General features: G+C 37.6%; 1 protein-coding gene across 2 annotated transcripts in view; it reads right to left on the bottom strand.

The window, feature by feature from the left end:
- Positions 1-21,086, bottom strand: part of GLRA2 (glycine receptor alpha 2) — a 128,879-nt gene that overhangs the window by 84,693 nt on the left and 23,100 nt on the right. For both annotated transcript variants that reach the window (XM_062574500.1, XM_062574492.1), the window contains exons 4-5: positions 15,031-15,254; positions 928-1,010 (exon numbers count right to left, since the gene is read on the bottom strand). In XM_062574500.1, coding sequence (XP_062430484.1) covers positions 928-1,010; positions 15,031-15,254 — 307 coding nt within the window. The remainder of the gene's footprint in view (positions 1-927; positions 1,011-15,030; positions 15,255-21,086) is intronic.

Raw genomic sequence — 21,086 nt, forward strand, 5'->3', positions numbered from 1 at the left:
TTTGTTTTCATCATTCTTTGATTTTGCAATTGTTAGGCTCTAGCAAAATGAGGATTTCTAGACTGCACCGTGCTGGATCCTTGCTTAAAAGGAAACCGCAGCTTTTGTAAACCTGCGAGCCTGCTGTGGAGAGGTATGAAGCAGAAAGACAGAGGCTTCGTCTCACCAAGGTCAGTAGGCATTCTTTTTTTGACTGCAATGGCTACCTCTTCATGAGTCAACTAAACAGAGTATGACGCATTCTCTGGCCACAGATGCAGGTGGTAACTAGCAGCTCGCATCCATGTAGCTAAATCCATTCTTCCCCCCCGACACACACACACAAAAAACCCCCACAACCTCCCCCCCCAACAACAACAACAACAACAAACGAAATCAAAAAACAGATGGTTTGGTATGTCCTGCCTGTTGGGAATGATCCAAGGCTCATGTTGTCCTCTGAGCCAAGCCTGGGTTTTGTCTGACTGTGACCTGGTACAAGCCCAAACTGTGCCAAGGAGTGTGCTAGCAGTTCCACGGAGAAGAGGACTGTGCCAGTACCCAAGCCCATGCCTTGGCTGTGCTTAGGCTATTTGAAGGACCATAGCATATCTTAATCTGACATAGCTAATTTCTAATTGTGTACTCGTTGTTCTTGCTTCCCTGAGGTTTATTTTCTCATGTGTAGCATTACAGTGGTTGCACCAAGAAAAGACGCAATCCTGATAGGAGATGTAATGTTCCACAGAAGAGGGAGAGGGAAGGGAGATGGGACAGCACACAAAGTAAGGACCGGCATTAAAGGTGATGGACATTTAAAGCACTCCTTCTCCATGACTTTCCCTTACAAAATATGAATATTAAGTCTCACCACACAAATAAAGCAATGTATTACCAAAACTTATGGTAATATTTGTTCTTGGCTAGGTGAAGCAATTGGACACTCACAACTCTCTAGCTGCATTGTACATGTCTGTACATCCATAGGAAAATTCTTCAAGTCCATGGGACAGGATAATGTTAAAGTAAGCCTGAAAATTGAGGGGAAAAAAAGTGCTATTGTTAGAAATCTACAGTTTTTATACAAAGCTCCACATTTAAAGTTTAAAGGATCACAGTCAAATCTGAGAGCCTCAGAAGTCTGACTCCCCATCCACTCTTAGCTTTTTGGGATAAGATCCTACAAAGGCAGAAGCTGTAAGCAAATCAGCTGCTCTCTGGGTGCATTGGCTGATCAGAACCACGACAGAGAAGACAACAGCAAAATAGCATGAAATGCTCTCCCATTAAAGTACCAGTGAATGCTTTAGGTATAACAGCAATCCCAAAGAATACAAAAACTGAAATAACCTGTCACAGGACACACATTTTTAGGCTTTGTTTTGGAAAAGGAAAGGAAGGAAACATAACCATTAAGTTTTTTTTAAAAAAAACAGACAGTGTTTTTGTTATGTATGAGGTCCATTTCCAATCTTCATTCTTACTGTTTAGTCTTTAAAAAAAGAAAAACAACACAGTAAATGCTAGAATTATGCAGTATTACAAGATAAAGAGTGCAGACAGAGGAAAGTAAGCCTAAAGGAACATTATCATACAAACTAAATTTCTCTTTTAATTTTTCAGGTGTTATTCTCTCAGATAAAACACAATTTTACTAGGCTGGAAATATTTTTAAGGTTTTTTTTTCTTAGTTCTGTTTACATTTTTGCATTTAATAGAAATCTGTTTCAAGACTTCTCTGCTGTTTTTTTTTTCTGTGTAGAGAGAAGAAACAATTTTATTTTAACAAATAAAGATTGTGAAACGATGTAATTACAAATAATTAGCTGCTTTGAACAACAGGAGAAGTATCAAGATGTTCTTTTAAGTTATCTAAAAAGAGCACATTTGTTATTTCAGATTACTTTCAGCAGAAAAAAAAACCTTTGGCATACTGAAAGCAAATAAACAAAACCCTTTGGATCCTTTTACAGTTAAGGATGAGAACTAGATTCTCTGATTTGAAGGTATACTTAAACTTTAAAATGGTACATTGAAAATATTTTTTTAATTATTCCAATGAACCTATGTAGTGACCTAGAAAATAATCTGTCCCACAGACAAATGTGATATATAGAGAGAAATATTTCATTAAGCTCTGTCTCCTTTGGTGACTTTGTGCTCCTCATGATACTTGTGTTTCTAATCACATATGGGTGATTCAATCTCCTTGAGTCTATTTCTTTATCCTCTGCATTTTTTTTGTGATGCTCTGAATGGGAGTTTTAGTCCTGCCCTACAATTGAATCACTATAATGACAAAAACATGATTTTTAGGTAACTGAGACCAAAACAGTCTGAAAAAATCATAGTCATCATCCCTGTGCTTTTGTCTACTCAAACTGGGGCCAGGTTTACCTCAGCTTGTTAGAGGGTGGTGCTGCTAATGCCACAGTCGTGGGTTCAGTCCCTGTATGGGGCTATGCTGAGGGTTGGACTAGATGATCTCCAGAGGTCCCTTCCAACCTTACCATTCTACGTGCTGCATAATGTCATATTGTTTTACTCTTGGCACAGGCTTCAGTTTACAAGATGTCGATACGAGGAAATTAGAGACTGGTTGTTGGTGGCAGTGAAGTGCACTGAGATAAAGAAAAGCACCTAGTAGTCCTCTCAGGCCCACCATGGGTTCTAACTCCTATTTAACCTATGAGAGCAAATAGCATAAGCATTTTAAAAAACATTAGTTACCTAGAGAAAAAATAAATATAGTGTATCTAGTATATCTAGTAGATACATAAATACCTTTGAAAATCTGCCCCTTACTATTTAAATATTTTAAGTGCTCTACAAATGTTAACTAGTCTCACTTTACTAGATAATTTCCTGGATTAAAGACTAAGCTATTTTAGCTGCTAATCCTCAGTATTAACAAAAGACTTCTTCTGCCTTTTTTCTGAAATGTTGATATATCAAGCTTTTCATTCTTTTCAGTCATCTTCTAAATATGGATTAGATGTTTTAAGTTAATTTCAAATATGTCTTTATGCAAATGATTTTCAAAAAAGCTGCAAAATATGCCATTTGCTTATATTCATAGAAGTAGATATGGCCTACCCACCACTCGAATTTCACAGACTGTAAGGCATAGTCTCTGTTTCCTCTCTCCTTCATCCCTTTCTCCTCCCCAAAGCCCTCAGAGAATCCAGGGGGTTGACTACATACATAGACCTGATGGGCATGGGGGGGTCTACTTTTATTAGTCTACTATCAAACTCATGAGAAAGCAGACACACCCAGCCACAGCTTTCAAACCTCCTAAGGATAAATTGATCCATCTCCACAGAGTGCTAGATAGATATGTCATTTTTCTTTCTGGATATGAGCAGAGAATCTCTTCTTTCTTTCCCTAACAGTGTCTTTCAGAAAGACTAAACTATTCTCCACTCACCTGGACAAATGGAAAATCATTTCTATTCATTGTACTGATGAGGCCAGTTCAAGAGAGCATGCCCTTATAGTTTTACTTGTTTTTCATCTCAGCAAAGTAGCTATTCATAGCCGACATCTTTGCTTCTGTAATCCACTTTTACTAGGAGTAATGCAAATGTTGAACCTAACTCAACACTTACTGCCTAGCATCCTGCTTCTGACTGAGTAGATCCATTGATTTTCAACAAGATTACTACAGATTAAATGTTAAGCTCCTGGAGTTTGAAGTTGCTACAATGAAGTCCATGGTGGTGGATCAGTTTATAGCAGTGGACTCTTTTTCAGCAAAAATGTGATCTTGCAAATGTTTCCAAACCCAGGTGCCATGTCACTATTTGCACAGTCACATTAATAAGGAAATAGGATCAGCAATAAAAATTGTGAGGCAGCCTTAACTACAAATATAGCTCCCCGCACCACCTGTAACAACGATGTTATTGACAAAAAAGTTTTCAGAAAATGAAGTCTCACATTTACTTGGCAAATTCAAGAAGATTCATGAAGATTTGGTACAAAGTGCATGGATGAATACTTCAGTCGTTAATAAAACAGAATAAACTGCTATAGAACAATTATTTTTTAAGAAATCCTTCTGCAAAAACATTTGAGATGCATAAATAACGTATTTTATAATGTAACATTGTAAATAATGCCTTTTTTGATAACTCTTCTGAGTTTTATGAACATCTGAATAAAATTGAAAGGAGAAGAAACTGAACAAGGACTTTATTTTGTCTTCAGTTACCTGAACACTCTTTTGCCCCTATTAGCTAGGCTCAGGTTGCACAGCTAGTTCGAGGGGAGAGCTCTGAGGCTGGGCACTTTATATTTTCCAGTTGAGCAGACAAGAATCAAGAGGAAAAAGAAGATAGTCATGACTCCAGCTCCCCCTGGCACATCAAGCACAAAGCCAGGGCCAGTAGGCAGCTCTGGAGGAGAGGCAAAGTAACTCTTCTTTCCTTTTCTGCTCTCTCTCTCGTCCTACAGTCAAGGATGAATCAGTCTCTGGAATAATGCAGATTACTGTGTGCAGAAAACAAAGAATGAACTAACAGCCATCACTGTGACTCCCCCCAAAAGAAAAAATAAGAGAGAGAAATGATTAATATAACTGCGAAATGCTGCATTAGAGGCCAAATACTCCACGGCAGCATTCTCTATATTAAACTTTGGACTAGCTTCCTCCTTCCTGAGGAAGCTCCTCCATTTACACATGATGTAAACCCTTCTGGGCAGCATATGCTGACTATTTAAATGCCTTCGAAGTGCAATGGGCAGGGCTGGAACTTCTTCAAACAGCATTTCTTTCAAGATCCCCTCTTTTATCCCTTAGCTTCCTCAGGATGTCTTTGTAAACATCATTCAGACTCAGGCGGTAGGGCCAGTCTCTCTTCCTACTCTAGCCAAAAGCCCCATTATCAGCATTATTCAAATAATAATTCCCCACTTCAAATGCCCCAATTCTACAGCCAAGGAGGCAGAAGTCCTGCAGACTGTGGCCTCCTTTGTTACAGAACCCGGAATAATGCATCCTGTGGGGCAGTGGTGGGAAGAAAAGCTTAACTATATCTTATTAAAGACTACATCAAACACAATCACGTACAGAAAAGGGGAGATGAAAGGCACTGCATCAAAAAATGCTCATGATCTTCAACACTTGAACACTTGGTTTTGCAGTGTCAGTGTTTTTTCTAGATGGAACCAGACTGGCGCTTGGATGGGCCAACAGGAGGGCTCAGCACAGGTATGATTTTTTATGGCCATACTGTGGCCATAAAAACAGCAACTGTAGCCAGTCATCATCTTCTCTAAGGAAACACCAGTGCTGGGGGGTGGTGCACATGTGCAGCCAAGGGATCTCATAGGTATTTGTGTGCACTGCAGTGAAGTCCTGAGTTCAGTGGTGGGCTAAGACACTGCTTTGTGCTCACTTAGTTCCTGTTTATCTTTTACCCATTCCTGCCCTTTCCCTATTCTTATTCTGCCCCTTTCCCTATTTACCTCAACTCCTCTTACATCTGCCCATCTTCCCTGCATCTCTCCTCTTCTGGACCCACACACTTTCAGAGAGCTCAGTCTCTTTCCTCTGCCTCCTAGCCTATCTTCACTCCTTCTCTCCTCCCTTTCCTGTTGCCCTTTTTATTACAGTTCTGGCAAAATACCACTCCCTACCCCTCCCTGGAGTATCAAGATGTGAGGGCAAGTCCATTGTATGACATGTAACTGACAAAAGAGCACGGTCCATCAGTGGAAATTACTCAAAGGCATGGTCCTTTAATTAAAAAAAAATTACAGTAAAATATCTCTAAATAGATTGCTCTCAGAATCATCTCCAGCCTGTTACTTTCTCTTACAGTTTTTCATATCTAATGCTCTTCACTATTATATTGAAGCTCCAAACATTGGTATTACTTTCTCTGATAATCCCACAACTCTAGAAAAGCACTTCAGGGTATTACACATGTAGCCAACTTGGTCAGCAGCACAGAAGTGAAACAAAGAACTGCCAGTACTAGGTTGAACCCTTAAGGAACTGGGTTTACATATTACAGAATCCAAGAATTTTGTTTAAGAAATGTAAGAGAATATCTAACTTTAACTAGAATTTGTTATATTACTTAATCTGGAGCAAACATTAAACAGTATAGTCTAACCCCATTCATATTTATAAGATGATAACCCTCATCAGCCTAATGTGTTATAGCTCACCTAAAACTCCATTTGATCTGTGTAGTAACTCTTATATAGGAAGAAGACATTGATCCCGCACCAGAAAGGCCCTGTAGAGCTCACAGTATGAGGTGTCTGAGAACAAGAGGAATAATGTTTTCATGTATTATCCTCAAAATGTGGTAGTTCGTAAGTGGGCTACAGGACAGCAGCATCTTCGTACATTTTTTTTTCCAATGAGATATTACTACAGTCAGTCTTACAAAATACAGAAGTACTATTGGAAATTTAAATAGTGCTAGACTACGAGTGCCTTCCAACTCCAAAAAACCCATGATTATCTCCACACAAGTATGAAAAGCAACAAATGCCTCACGATGAGTGGGTATAGTATCAGAAATAACACTTAGCTTCTATTCTTACCATTCCATTCTTTCAAATTTCTCCCGTCTGCAGCTTAGCTACTAGGGCAGGAGGCATTACAATTTAGACTTTTATACTGCATATATCAGAATAGAACTTGCACTAGCATGGTCACTGTTAACACAATCTACCTTCTATTTTTATTAAAAGTCTTGTATGTGCGCAAAGCCCACAGTGTTGGGCCTGCTGAGACAAGAAGAATTTTTTTTAGTATTGCCAGCTTTCAAGATCATCAATTTCATGATTTCTAGGGTTTCTCTTAAAGTTCCAAGCTGACGATGAAGCTTCAAAGAAATTCTTAGTGTTATTTTTAGACAATTAAATTTCTTATTCTTGTACAGCTGCTGAAATAACACAAAAATATTACCTAAGCACAAGCAGAAAAGGTTCCCCATTAAATGGCAGGGGAGATGGAGTTGCACAGCAACCATGACAGCATCGTGTGACACAGGAGCAAATAGCATTCAGACTGGTGCCACTGAAACAGGGAGGAGAATCTAAAATCTCCTTATATCCTTCCTAGCCCACACCCTCCCCCGCCGGGTAATCTGTACCTGAGTGAAGGGCACACACATTGTTCATATATCAGAAAGGGGGGGGGGGGGAAAGGCAAAATCAGTGACATTCTTCTTTAAAGGGCTTTTCATTTTCTAGTCCATCTCATTATTTTTTCAGGGAACTGACTCATCATTTTGAATGTCAATTCTGGTAATTTTCACAGTCTACAGGCTTTGTCCTGTTAAATGGAACAGTCAAACTGTCTGCTTTTTCCTTTATTTTTTAGGAGTCCTGGAATTCCTCTTTAATATTTGTCATGTTTTGCAGCTTCATTTTTGTCAGATGGAAATAGGCTGAAGTCAAGCTTACAGATGATGTCGTGCTTTCTTTGCTACGGTAAAATGCAAAATGTAGGCTGGAATTTCATCTATTTAGGTTTATGAGCGTGTTCTCTCTCCCTTCAGTGCTTTGCTTTAGTTCACGTACTGCTTAACAAAACAGGAACTGGCACAGAGCGGAGTGGTGGATTTCTCATTACAGTCATCCCGCTTCTCATTGTAACGCAGCCATTGTCTGTAGATACACAATGCCAGCACATAAGTTGCCAGCAAATGATTTTCCAATTATTGCTCAAACAAATCTATGAAATTAAATTCAAGTATGATTTCATGTAACAGTTAAATTACATAACCACCTGTTTCCTTTCCATGAAGAATAGTGTTCCAGCTCCCTTTTTTCTTTGTGAATTTTTATCTTAATTTTTCCACGTCGCACCAGTGAGTATTTGGTATGATGTTCTTTTCCTTCTGGCAAGGTGATGTCTCTGTTCCAAGGCATATATTGCAATGCAATTGGCAAGAGACCTCCATTCCTGAAAGTATGTTCCAGGAAAACATGCTTTTTTATATTGTTCATTTAAAAATGATTCCCATGCCTACACCTCTCCATATCTGACCTTATACTGCCCCAGTGCACAGGTAAACAGAGTGATTGGTCACTAGCTATCAGGACCAGATGCTATGGTTATCCATAAGGAGACCAGATACACAAGCGCATGTTTCACTTCCATTCAGTCAGGAATATGCACCTTTCCTATTGCCATAGATATCCAGAACTACCCACTTGCCAATATTTTTTGATCCTGTCAGCCAAGAACAACTTTATATGCATAAATTGAACTCCATCAACATTTTCCACCTTTTTACTTAGAACAAAGCTTTATTTTTATTTGAGACACAGAAATATAGGACTATAGAAATGAAATATTGGTCCATCGAAATACGGTCGTATCATCTAATCTCTCTCAAAAATGGTCAAAGTTCATTTAATTATACTATTTTTCCCCCCAATATTTCTGTTGATTATTGTTCCAGGAATTCAAGCTGTTGATGGTTAGAAACTTTATAATTTCCAATTTAAACTTTCTTATGATCTGTTTACACCCATTTGTTCTCTTGGCAGCATTATTCTTTAGTTTAAATAGCTCTTCTGTTGTCTTTATATTTACTTCACCTCCAGTGTTCTTCTGTGTCAGCCAGAGATGTACATGGTATGACAAGAAGTAATGAGGCAGTATATGTTTAAGTATAATGTCCATATCCTCATTTTATCTGAAATGCTTTATAAAGTCTTTTTGCATCATTAAAATGTAAAACATTCTTTCTTTAAACAGGATGATAATGGAGTTCTTATAAGAGCTGTACTAGTTGCATAACAAAGTACCTATATTAGGTTTTATTATTTATTTAATAGGTTTTATTGTTACGCAAAGCAAATACTTCAGATTCAACATAAAAGCCAGGTATTGCAAACCTCAGGGTATATTCTGAGTCTAGATTTGTAGATTGGGAACAAATGAGAGAAACCAAAGTGAGTGATGGGAGGGAGCAGTCAAGAGACTGCTAGGAAACCATCCCAAATGATGAGAGAAATCTGAGGCTGTTTGATTAAAATATATGAAAAGGAAGTGGGGGCAGGAAGGAGGACAAGAAGAAAAGGAAAAGAATGGGTGAAAATTGGATAGCTGATGGTAATTCAAGGATATTGGGTTGGAAAATGGGTGCTTGTCCTGGAAAAGGCTTCAATTTTTAGTCTCTGAAACCATTGTTGTTACTGTAATCATGCCTATAGGAAGATGAATTTGTCAAACTCACTGGATTCACATAGCATGCAGTCACAATTTGGTAAGTCCCAGTAACATTGCAGGCAGTTTAACAAAGTCTAGTGATTCTGATGCTACTTATATGATGTCTAGAAGGCCTTTGCCTATAATACCCAGTAGCCATCAAATTGAAACCTTCTCTAGATATGAGCTTTATTTCAGTTAGAATTTCTTATTTTTAAATGCCATTTTTTTAATCCAGAAAAGTTAATTTGAGGCATATGAATACCTTTATGCTTTTGGAAAGTCAGAGCAATGAACACAGAAATGTACGCGGTTTTGCCAAAGGGAAAAAGAAATAATTTTCTATGGAATGTTCCTATGCTGATTGAGATTAGCTTCCAAGGGAAAATCTCCATCCTGTGAATATCAGTGTTTTTCTGGTAGAAGCTGAGGTAATAAATATGATTGCAAGGTGAGAGAGAGATTCCTACACAGCAAACAGACTTGTCAATCATGATAACAATCTCTCTCATCTCCCCTTCTGCTAATCTGTCACATGGAAAGACAATGCTTCTAGCAAAGTCCAAATCCTCTTAAATCCCAACATTAGATTGTAAAATAAAATTGAAGTCATCGAATTTAAGCACAGGATGCATAGAGAATTGCAGAACTGAACAGTTTCTACAGTACCGTTTGGCTAAACTGCACAGTGCCATGGAAGAATTACAAGCAACAATGTCATTAGGTGTAAATGGAACCGCATTATCCTTTACCTGATATGTTCTCTATCCTGAAATTATTTTAGAAAATCCACACTTGAATTTACTGTACCATGCCAACAATAGCCACAGTAAAGATTTAGGAGGTTATAGCAGACCAGTTCTAAAGTAGTGCTAAATGGACTGTGTCTGTAGACAGTACACTCCTGCTCCTTCCGCCTCTACCTCATACACCTTTACACACACTCCTGCCTTTACACTCAGACAGGGACATGCACGGGTGCCGGCAAACAGAAGCATGGATACAACAGCATATTTATATGAGTTCGAGGTCCAAAAAACTCCGGGTTGTAAACAAAGAGTTTGAATCAGCTTTTAAAAGTTTTGTTTTGTTTTGTTTTGCTTTGTTTTGGAAGGATGGTGGATTGTTTCATATGAATAGTGTGCTGTGGAGAGATACACAGTATTACCTACGTATTTTCTTAGTCCGCTGCATATTTTCTTCCCATAGGATAAAGAACACAGGTAGAGAGGAGATTATGAAACGTGGAGGTTTCACTCAGGAAAGCTACTTGCTGTTTTTTAATGGTTTGATTTATAAATGTGCTAAAGATCGCTTCTGATGACTTAGATGAGATACGTTGGTAATCATTATAAATTATAATAAAATCCCAAATGTAGAGGGTGGGAGGTATATAGTTAATGTCCTGGCACTCAGCACAATTGTAACAGCAGGAAGAGTTGATTTTGAAAACTCCTGAGTAAAGCAACTAGCACAGGAGATAGTATTGCAAATATATTTGGTGTTTTCACAGATACCTCTCTTTGGGTGCATAAGCAGGCAAAGGCTTTTGGATGTTCCTGTTCATCCCATCAGCCACGCGTTACGGAATGGAGAGTCTAGCAATCACACCCCAAACAGCTGCACAAATAGAGAGCAATCTAACAGCTTGAATTTTCTGTATCATAGTGCTGTAGTAGAACTATTTCTCCACAGTGCTGTTTTCTTTCCCTTTCTCCATAATAACGTTTAACAGTTAAATCTAGATCAAAAGTTAAAATGAAGACACAATTGTCTAAATAGCTGCAATATCTCCTGCACTGAGAAGGTAAACAAAGACAAAAAAGCAGGCATTTTGAAAGACTTGAGTAGTTTCTTAAGCACTTCCTCCTAGGTATTTTATTGCTTTTGTGATTGGAGTCACAAAAACAGGGGGAGAAGGGGTCGTAATTTGTGAATTTGCACAAACCTCCTCCCTAGAACTGCAGTAGCGCTCCTGCTGAGTTATGCAACGCCTTCTAAAATCTTCACATATTTTAAAAATATGAAGTAATTTGCTTTGTAACTCTGGCTAGCTGAATGCAGTGGCACAATATTTCAAGACACAGCTCCACAGCCTCTCCTTTATCAGGTGATTAGGAGCACAGGGTGTTTGTGGAGCAGCAGGTAAAAACAGACCTTACAGCCCTTTTACCTTTACAGCTGGGTTATATCACCTTATTTCTAAAGCTCATATGGCTTTAGATGCACTGAAAATATTAATGGCAGAGGGAGGCAATTAATGCAACAAAGAGAAACAGTTAAATAAAGGTTTTCCACTTTCCCCTGCTTTGCTAAAATAAGTCTTTTGGCAAGTGCTAACATTCTGAGGTGATTGGCACCTTGAAATGCATTTGTGGGAATCAGATAGCAAAAATGTGTGGCTAGAAGACAATACTAAGCCTCATGCTTTAACATTTTCCTGATGTCCCAAGTGTCCACAATGGGCAAGAGAAGATACGATCCCTGCTACTGGCACATAAAATCAGTTCAACAGTATACGTAATACAAAATTCAGGTGTCATACAAAATATGACTGCCAGGAACAGGATTCATATTATCATCACACAGCCATGCCATTCTTTCCAAGTGTACAGCCCATCTACAAAATCCAATCCATACAGAGATCATTCAGGGGCTGGAAGCTCAGCAGAATGAGTCACAGACACCTGGGGAGTGACTGTGTGGGTTGAGATTTTAACTCTCATTGTTTCTCAGCATACAAAATATACACAACATAAGCCAATTATATTGAACACTGCTATAATGAACCCATCTTGCTGATTGTTGTCTGCACAGGGCTTTAAAATAAAAGTTATAGTTATTTAACAGTGTTTTGCAGCTCAAAGAGCACAAGTGAGACTGATCTTGACTAAAGTAAAAGAGTTTGCTGAGCATACCTTTACTGTAATGGCTGATTTCTCAAAATACGGGTAGCTCAAAGATTTGTTGTAATGTCATTAGTGACAATAGCATATATTTATGGTATCACCTTATGCCACGTTCCTTCCACAAGGGTCTAGTTCTGTCTGCAATACTGAAAGGTTTAGACCAACAATCCCCAAAGGCCCATGCTGTGTGCTGGTTAGTTTACGGGTCTGGAGAAAAAATGTTGTCCTCCACCATAAAAATGCAAGTCCGACTGTTCTTGAAAATAATGGAGATTTTATTTTGAAAATGGACCTCCACCAACACAGATCTGTCATCTCCATCACTAAATCACTTAGATATATTGCAGGGTCAGAAGCTTTCTCTCAATACCATGTCTTGCCTTAGAGTTTATATAGCATGTGCAAACTATCGGAGCTTAAAACAAATACCAGGGTAGGCATTCGAGCATGCAAAAAATATCTAAGAATAAGTTTAGACTCCTCAGCTTATGTGATTCATAGATGGGTACATCAGCTACTCTGACTTTAACTCCCAGAGAATTAAATATAGATCTAGAAGTCTGCAAGCATAAGCACACTAATTACTGATAGGTAAACTACGATGTAAATCTACATCGTGCTTACAATCACCAGTGAATGTAGGATAGCTTATCCCTCACTGAAAAGATAAACAGCCTCATGCTTACCATGGGGTAAAAGGAGTCCCAGAACTAACAACTCCAACAGAAGTAACATATTGCGAAGGATCCTCACTGACCTTGCAATAATTCACCTCAGCAGCCATATCCTGCACCAAGTGCTATTTTTCACAACAGTTTTGACCGTAAGCTCTAGTCCCACATGACTGTCCAAATTCTTTCTTGGGAAGGCAGAACTGGCCTCTCAGAGCATGTAACAGCGTAAGCTAATCGGGCCTACTGTGTAGCATATTTCTGCATTTTCAGTGCAGTATATAAAGAAGATGAATACCAGTGTTATGCAACACACACCCCTTGCTTCTTATACAGTAATTACTGGGAGTAGCTATAGACACATTTTACATAGTATATGGTATATGTATTTATATGAGATTAACGACCTCAATTTTATTAAATTTAGAAATATGACAAAACAGCCTGCTCTACTACTTCTCAGACATGTTAGTAAAGTGCTTTAAACATTTAGAGCACACTGAATGCTAAATGCTAAATATCATTATGTCAGGCTAAATGCCAATGGTGTAGTAGTGAAAATGGCAGCGCTGTAACATTCTTAACGTTCAGAACCAATGACTAAAATATTCTTGTTATTTCAGCATAGCACAACAAAAAGCAACTGGCAACATGAAGATGCATCTAGCTCAGTATCTAGAGAATAAAGACAAGTTTTTCTAACTACTCTGACTTCAAATTTCAGTACTCTGGAAGGTACTATTCAAAATTATATGCCACGTTTTAGAAGCACCAGGTAAACCTCAGTTACTGCTAGGCAGTAGAAATGATAATGTGTTTTGCTTAATATTCCAATGAAATACTTCTTACTCTACTTCAGATCAATTTGCATTTTAGTGTGGGAATTTTATAAATACGATTTAACAGCTTGAAATATTGCTTTTCCCGCATGGACAAATGTCAGAAGAATTATCCATCCACATTCAGAATGGCACCCAACTGCACTCCTATCTCCAATGAGATGGTGTCTGATGTCATTCAAACAAACAGATGCATTCATTTCTTTTTTTTCCCACGTTGAAGTGAGCAGTATTTGCAAGTGACAGCATATTTATTACTCTGCTAGTGCCAGTTTCATCCTTGTATCCAATTATTTTCCTCAATCTGTTCAGGTATGCTGTTTTGAAATCTTACTCACTAAATGTTTACATTCCAAGCTGTTTAATCCATTCAAATATTACTGTGTCTGATTAAGGCGTTTCCACAGGTATTAAGTAAATGGAAGAAGTTCCAAGTAATTATTTATTTATTTAGCCTCCTAAAGAACACAACTGCCTTTAACATGGATCAATAGCAATTTCTGGATGAAAATCCAGGTCTCAGCAGAATACTCAGTCAGAAATAACGGGACATCCTCTGAAAAAATCTTCTTTACAGATGATTAAACTCACTAAACAACCCGTTAAAAAGATATTTTCATGTTTCCACAGAGCAAGAAAGTAGGAACCAAGACTCATCCTCAGGAACACACAAAAACAATAATTATTTTTCTAATAATTGTAAGAGCGATAATAACATTTTTCATATCTTTGACTACATCTACTCAGCAATTAACGGTGCACAGTAAGCCGAATATCAAAGAAATACTGCATATTTTTGCTGCTATTTATGCCTGTGTAATGCAATTCTGATTCTTTGTGTATGTCCCATTTCATCAGGTCACAGCAAATCACGTTTTTGTCAAACAGCATTTATTAATTCAGCCTAAATCCATTCACATGACACACACTTCAATGCACTTAGTATGAGAAAAAGCACTCTCTAATTCCAGTGGTTTTTAAATGTGAGTAGATGCATCAGATTACCCAGCGACTTGCATGTCAAGTTTATTACATTTCAAGCATATCTTCACTTAATGTCTTCATTAGCGATTTAAAATATTATTCCTCTTTGCTTTTAAACTACAACCCACAAAGTACTGAAGAGTTAATTTTCTCCTTTTGTGAGTGGAGTGATTAAGGTAATACTAATGGAAATTATCAAGGCATACCACTGAAGTACTAGACACCCTTAAGTTTCTAACAAGGCTAACTGTGCCCCTTACAGATTATTTTGGGAAAAGTAAAAGCTTACAAAAGGAAAGTAGGCAAACTTTCCTTCTACTCTGCTGTGATTAAGTCGCATTTCAGTTGCACACATGGAACAAAAAAACCCCTCTAAATATGTAAATTATGTTCTGCACATATCCAGAAAGACAGGGAGTAAGGGAAGGGAGAGGGAAGAACAGAAAACCAGACTGGTTTACCTGATGCTGTACAACACTTTTCCAGTCTTAGAAATCCTCAGCAACTTGTTGTCTGTTGTAACGTCATGGAAGTTTGCGCCCTTCTCATTAGCAAAGAATAAATCTGGCTTCCAAATAGAATCCAACATAGAGGGATCCAGATCCAGGGAATCATCGGGATATTCACTGTAAGCCAGGCGTGAGTCGTTCCACTGCTGTCTCAAAAAAATGTTCACTCTGTAGTCCTACAGAAATGCCATGTAAAAAGGTTACTAAGCTACTTACCAAAATTTAAAACCCACTTTAGCTTTGTCTATGCTCTTAGACTTCATATAGTACCAGTGTTAAGGCAAACATTTGTGCTGTTCTTTGAATGTGAGAATTGTCACTTGAAAATAAAGCAATGTAAATACCAAACACAACTGGCACATTTTCCAAATCAAAATTACTTCTATAATGAAGAAAATATTAACTACAACCTGAAAGATTAAGTATAACCCTCTGTCAAATGTTAGGGATTAACACAGAGGTACTTAGAAATCTAAAAGCATTGCTGCTAGCTATACACCATTTTAACAAGGATTCTATAAAACTACTAATTTAAATAAATTGCTTACAATATGTAAATCAATTATTTCTAATGTACTCATGAATAGTTGCTAATTCCAGTGACGCCAGATTTGTACAGAAGAAATTAAATCAGCTCTTCTTATTTACTATTTGTGTCCTTTTTCTGTCTACCGTATGCTTTTCTCTGTATGTTCATTCACTCCTCCCTCTCTGCATCCCATTAAAACTGTTCTAATTGCATTCTTCTGCTCAGTGGTCTGTTAGTCACAACTGGGAAGGCAGCAATTACTTAGAGGTTCATTTAGAACTAACATTAACACTGTGTCAAGAACTAGCTATTAAAAAGGAGTGTGAAAAGAGTTTTTAGTGTCTAATCCAAAACTCACTGGAGGCAGTGGAAAAATGCTCGTGCTTTTTCTCCTTATCCTCAATTTCCATGGTCAGCCAATGAAAGCTTCACTTCTCCCAGCTTTCCCTGCTAGTATAGCATATTTACATAAATTACTAAATTTAACTAGCCAGTGAATGCTCTCTTAGAAAAACACCTACTCTTCATCTAAAGGGGAAATATTTAAGAATATTTATACAAATGATGTTATCTGAAGGAATGTGGTAGCAAAATAATTTTGTCAACTATGTAATTTCTCTGCAATTAGGATTTATTTTGTGGTAGCAGCAGCATTAAAATGGCAGCATTGTGTTTTTAACTTGGAAAATGTATGAATTGTCATGTGTTTAGTTAGGACCTTGAACCTCATGTTCTAAAGAATTTATTATCTTTGAAAGGTGAGTAAATATTATCAGTCTGATTAAAGATGCAGTAAGCTGTTTGTCCAATACACAAGCTCTGTTAAATAAGCCCCTCCAAGGGTCGGAATCTCTCACCATTCATTCAGTAGGTTCATAATGAAAGCTGTGCTGTTGCCCTCACAAAGTATATCCAACAGCTCCAACATCCCAAGAGATGAAGTTTTAGAAACCTATGGGATGATGTTTAGTAGCGACATGATTTTGCTACTTTCTTCATCATTTCTGTTTTGCAAGTGTGTCAAAATATGAATGACTACTAATCACAGAAAGACAGACCTAGTAGTGGTCTCAAGAATAATCCTGTATCTATTTTTCACAACCCATTTTTTGCTGTGGTGTGGTTTCATACAGGTTAAGATCAAATAGCAACTTGGTGTTCTGAAGTTATAAAGTATCTTCACATCTTGTGAACATTCATTCATTCTTTCCCAGTCTTGGAAAAAGAGTTTTGTCTTACAAGTGTATGCAGGACAGTTTCAGTTACAAAGCTTGGAAAATAATTTTGATTCTGCAGAAAAAAAGGCTGAAGCTATAATCAGAGATTGCTGATAGAATAAATTTACTACAACTAGTTGTGTAACTGCCTTTCATTTTTCTCTGAGATAGGAAATAAGGATTTTTCCTTTCATGACAGAGAAATCATAACCAGTCAAATCATCAAATTCTTTAGAAAGATCTAAAAATAAATGTGCTTGCATGAACTTCAGTAGTTGGTGATTTAGGTAACAAAAACCAGTCTGAAAAATTCTTGTTCAAAGAAGAGCTTGCTTATGACATATATTATACCAAAAGCATAAATAATATCTATCAATAGTCTTACACTCTCTTTTTCAACATGTATCTTTATATATATATATCAGACCCATCACACTGATTCACTCAGGAGTGCTTTCTCTCTGCATGTAGTCTTGTCAGAAGCAAAACAGCCCTTTAGCTTGTGTCTGATTGGCTTTGTTTATAGGCTTGATAACAAAAGATGGAAATAGTAATACCACATGAACATTTTAAAGCCACCCTTATTTTTCTCTCTTCTGCCTGACATGTAAGCAGCTAATAGGAATGTATGCTTACACCATGAAGTATAACCACATGTAGAATTCTGAATTTACTTTTTCCTGTGCAAACATTGTAACCATCTTCCAAAAAAAGGACGTATTTCTGAGAGTGATATCACAACATGGAGCTCAGGCAGACTATGGTGCGTATTTTAGAAGTTTTTTCGGGTAAATGTGGGTGGACTGTAGCCTGTGTTTCAACACTACCATGTTCTGTGTTGTACTGCGCTCCAACACTACCATGCGTACAGCTGCTTCACAAATTCTTTCTGACAGTGTCACTGTTCTAAATGAGAAGCATGGGCCTAAAGTTTCAATCTCAGTTGCAACACTGATACTGTCAATAGCTCAAGGCAACTTGTATGAACAGTTTTCCTCTGTTCCCAAGCTGTAAAATGGGAGTAATACCAACACTCTCAAGGACTCTTTATCTGATCAGTTTTATTAGATTTCCCTGAAGATCGAGGGGCTTAATCCACAGATATACTCTGTTAGGAGTATAAGAATCTAGAGAGATATATCTTTCTGTCTGTCTCACACTGAGCAAAGTCAGGGACCTCAATGCTGTGGCCACCACGTTAATTTCTAAGAGCTTCAGCAAAGTTCTGGGTCCCTTTGGCTGCAGGCAGCTGCTCTGGCAGCAGCGGGTCTGAAGAAGCCCTCCTGCCTCCTCAGTGCTATTTTCTATATATAAACTGACTCTCACCTCCTTCCTCCCACCTTCCCTTCCAAAGGCTTTAATCATCCAGGTGTTGAGTCAGATGTCTGAGTCAAACAGCAGACTTAGGTGGCCTTACGTGCGTCGCACAGGCTTGCCAGAGAGCCTGCACCTTTTCTGAACCCTAAATATGAATACTGACTAAAATAGAGTGGTTTAAGCATGTATTGCAAGGTCATGAAGGTCATGCAACAGAAAAGTAGTTGGTCATGCACGTACCTAAAAGCGTTCAAGGTGGCCTCAGCGGCTTCAGTGGGACTGTCTGATGTAGTTAAAACTATACATATAAATTATCGAATCAGGATCTAACAAACTGATTTATAACATGTTTTTTCTGGTAAGAAGATACCAACAGGCAACCAGCAACAGCAAAGCTCTTTTACCCCTAAAATTTTGAAAAGAATCACGAAATTTTCTGCTAATATAAAGTACCTAAATCACAACTAGAGCTTGATCCATTTATCCCAGTAAAAAAATTTGCTGCATAGCATCAGTCATTGATTATAGGGCATAACGACAATAATAATGTCCTCACAGTTAGTCATTTCTATAATTAACAATTAGCTTGTCAATGTACAAACTCCTCTTAGCTTCTCCTACGGCAGCTAGCTAAAAAATCCTGGTCATTAGCAACACTGAACATCTGAATTCTTTGGGATTCTGCCCAGCCTGATGTAGATTTATCATCTGTGATATGCAACTACTGTTATTCTGTACAGTGAATTTTCTGCTGAATACTGCATGTGTTAATCCTTCCAAAAATAGATACAAAGTTTACTGGCTTATGGGATAACTCCCATAATTCAGTGAAGTTACTCAGGAAGAGATTTTATTCTTTCTTTTCAAGTTAGGGGTTTAATCAATTAAGAAAATTTCCGGTGGCTCCATCTTGACTCTGATCTAGCCTTTTTCACTATTTTTATTTTGGTATAATATACATCATTCTAATTTGCAAGAAAGGAGTTTCTTTTGGAACAAAACAATCAATAATCAATACAATGTCCCATAGGGGCATTATAGTGCAGAAAGATTAGTACAGATGCAGGTTTTTTCCTAACGTTTTGAGGAAAACTCGCAACAAAACTCATGAAGACTGTGTGGATTTCATCTATTTGGAGAGACTCAGCACAAAGTCTGGTTTTAATTCTCACAGAAGAGTTTAAAAGTTTTTAGGAACATATCTTAGACGTAGGAAATGTACTGGCCATTCACAAAGGGATGAATTTGACCCTGGTGTCGGTACCAATCAAAGAGAAGAAGCTGCTCCTGCTAATGTTATTGAGAACGTGACTTATTGAATTTGGTAGGACTGAGACATTAATCCTGTTTGCCGTGTTCATTTCTCCGCCCGAGAGCTTCTCAAAACAAGTTTTCATCTCTCAGAGTTTCCAATGAGCTACCATAGCTCTTCCAAGTTATAGTCTGAGAATGTGCCTTCAGTGCATCTGTATGGTTTCACTAAGCATTCCTGTCCTCTGAGACAGGGCAGTCTCTTTTCGACTCGCAATCCAGTGTTTTAAATGAATCTTTTAGTTTTATGTCATAACCATCAAGAGAATATTATAGGCAAAAATGGATCCTAGGAATCAAACAGAACTCATTATTTGTCGCAAGGGCTGCCAACATTTTACCACACGATTGCATCCAGTTTAGAAAAAGCAAAGTAGGTGGAACAGTAACTGATGTCTGCCTCCCAGAGCAGTTTCAAAACAGCCTAAAACTAGTCATACCAGTCATTAAAGAAGTGACAGCATTAAAAAAATCAACTCTCCACAGTTTTGGCAAATATGAACAAAGCAAAATAAGAAAGCCAACAGTCTTTGTTTTCAGCTACTTGAATGTTTAGCTGTTTTCAGCAGAATGTGTTAATGAACATTGGAAAGATACACATTAACATATTTGATAGACAGTAAAATGCAATGAGGGGATTTAATCAAAGCAATGAAGGAGTCTAATTAATGCAATCAGCATTAGGTCGTGCAAATATTTTCATTGAATGCCATCTTGTAAAGCCAGTGATGTGCAGGATTTTTGCTACTTAAAGCTAAGCTGGTGTCTCTACCAGCTAAGGCAGACAACAGACATGGCTAGGGGAAAGAAAGGCTACATTCATGGCTGTCTTTTCACTACTCTTTAAACACAGAAAACGAATTAAGTTTTCCAAAAACCTAAAAATTACATCTCTTGAAAATTATAAATTACACCAAAATATGTTTTCCTGTCATTTTTAACTTGATATTAGTTTTCTCACTAAGATGATTTTAAAAGACTACAGATATATATTCCACACATTAAGTTGTTTACTTTAAAGCTGTATGTTTTATAGCTATATGTCTTTCCACATTATCTAATAAAACAACTTGTCCTAGTAACAGCTTGCTTTTTATCTCTGGAAAATGTTAAGTTATAGGATTTTTTAAATAAAAATATTCAGGAGTACAGGACTTCTGTTCCTTGGGCACTTTTTTCTAAAATGGCAGCAACAATTAAAATGACATTTACATTAAATATTTAAGTATTAAATAGAACACTAATATCCACTAAATATCTACTATTCCTTCAAAATGCAAATATCACAAGGCAATATCTACCCCATGAGATAAAGAACTAACCTCTGGTATGACCTAAGTCCTTTTATAGGTAGGAAGTTCATTGGCAATTACCAATAGCTCAGTCCTGAGCTAAAGGTGCTAAGCACTTTTATTGCCTCCGGCTTCAGCAAACACAGAAATACCTCAGCACTGTGTAGGAGTCCTCATAAAGTAGTGAAAGCGCTCTGAAATTTTTTCATAAGTATCCGTAGCTCCTTTCTTGAGGGGATGCACTCATGTCTCATAAAATGAGGTATATTCAATACAGATGCAAGCATCCTTTATTAGCTTATTTTGTCACAAAGGAGTCTTGAAGAATCCAAAACCAGACTG

This window comes from Rhea pennata, chromosome 1 (genome assembly GCF_028389875.1).
Source record: "Rhea pennata isolate bPtePen1 chromosome 1, bPtePen1.pri, whole genome shotgun sequence".
NCBI lineage: Eukaryota > Metazoa > Chordata > Aves > Rheiformes > Rheidae > Rhea > Rhea pennata.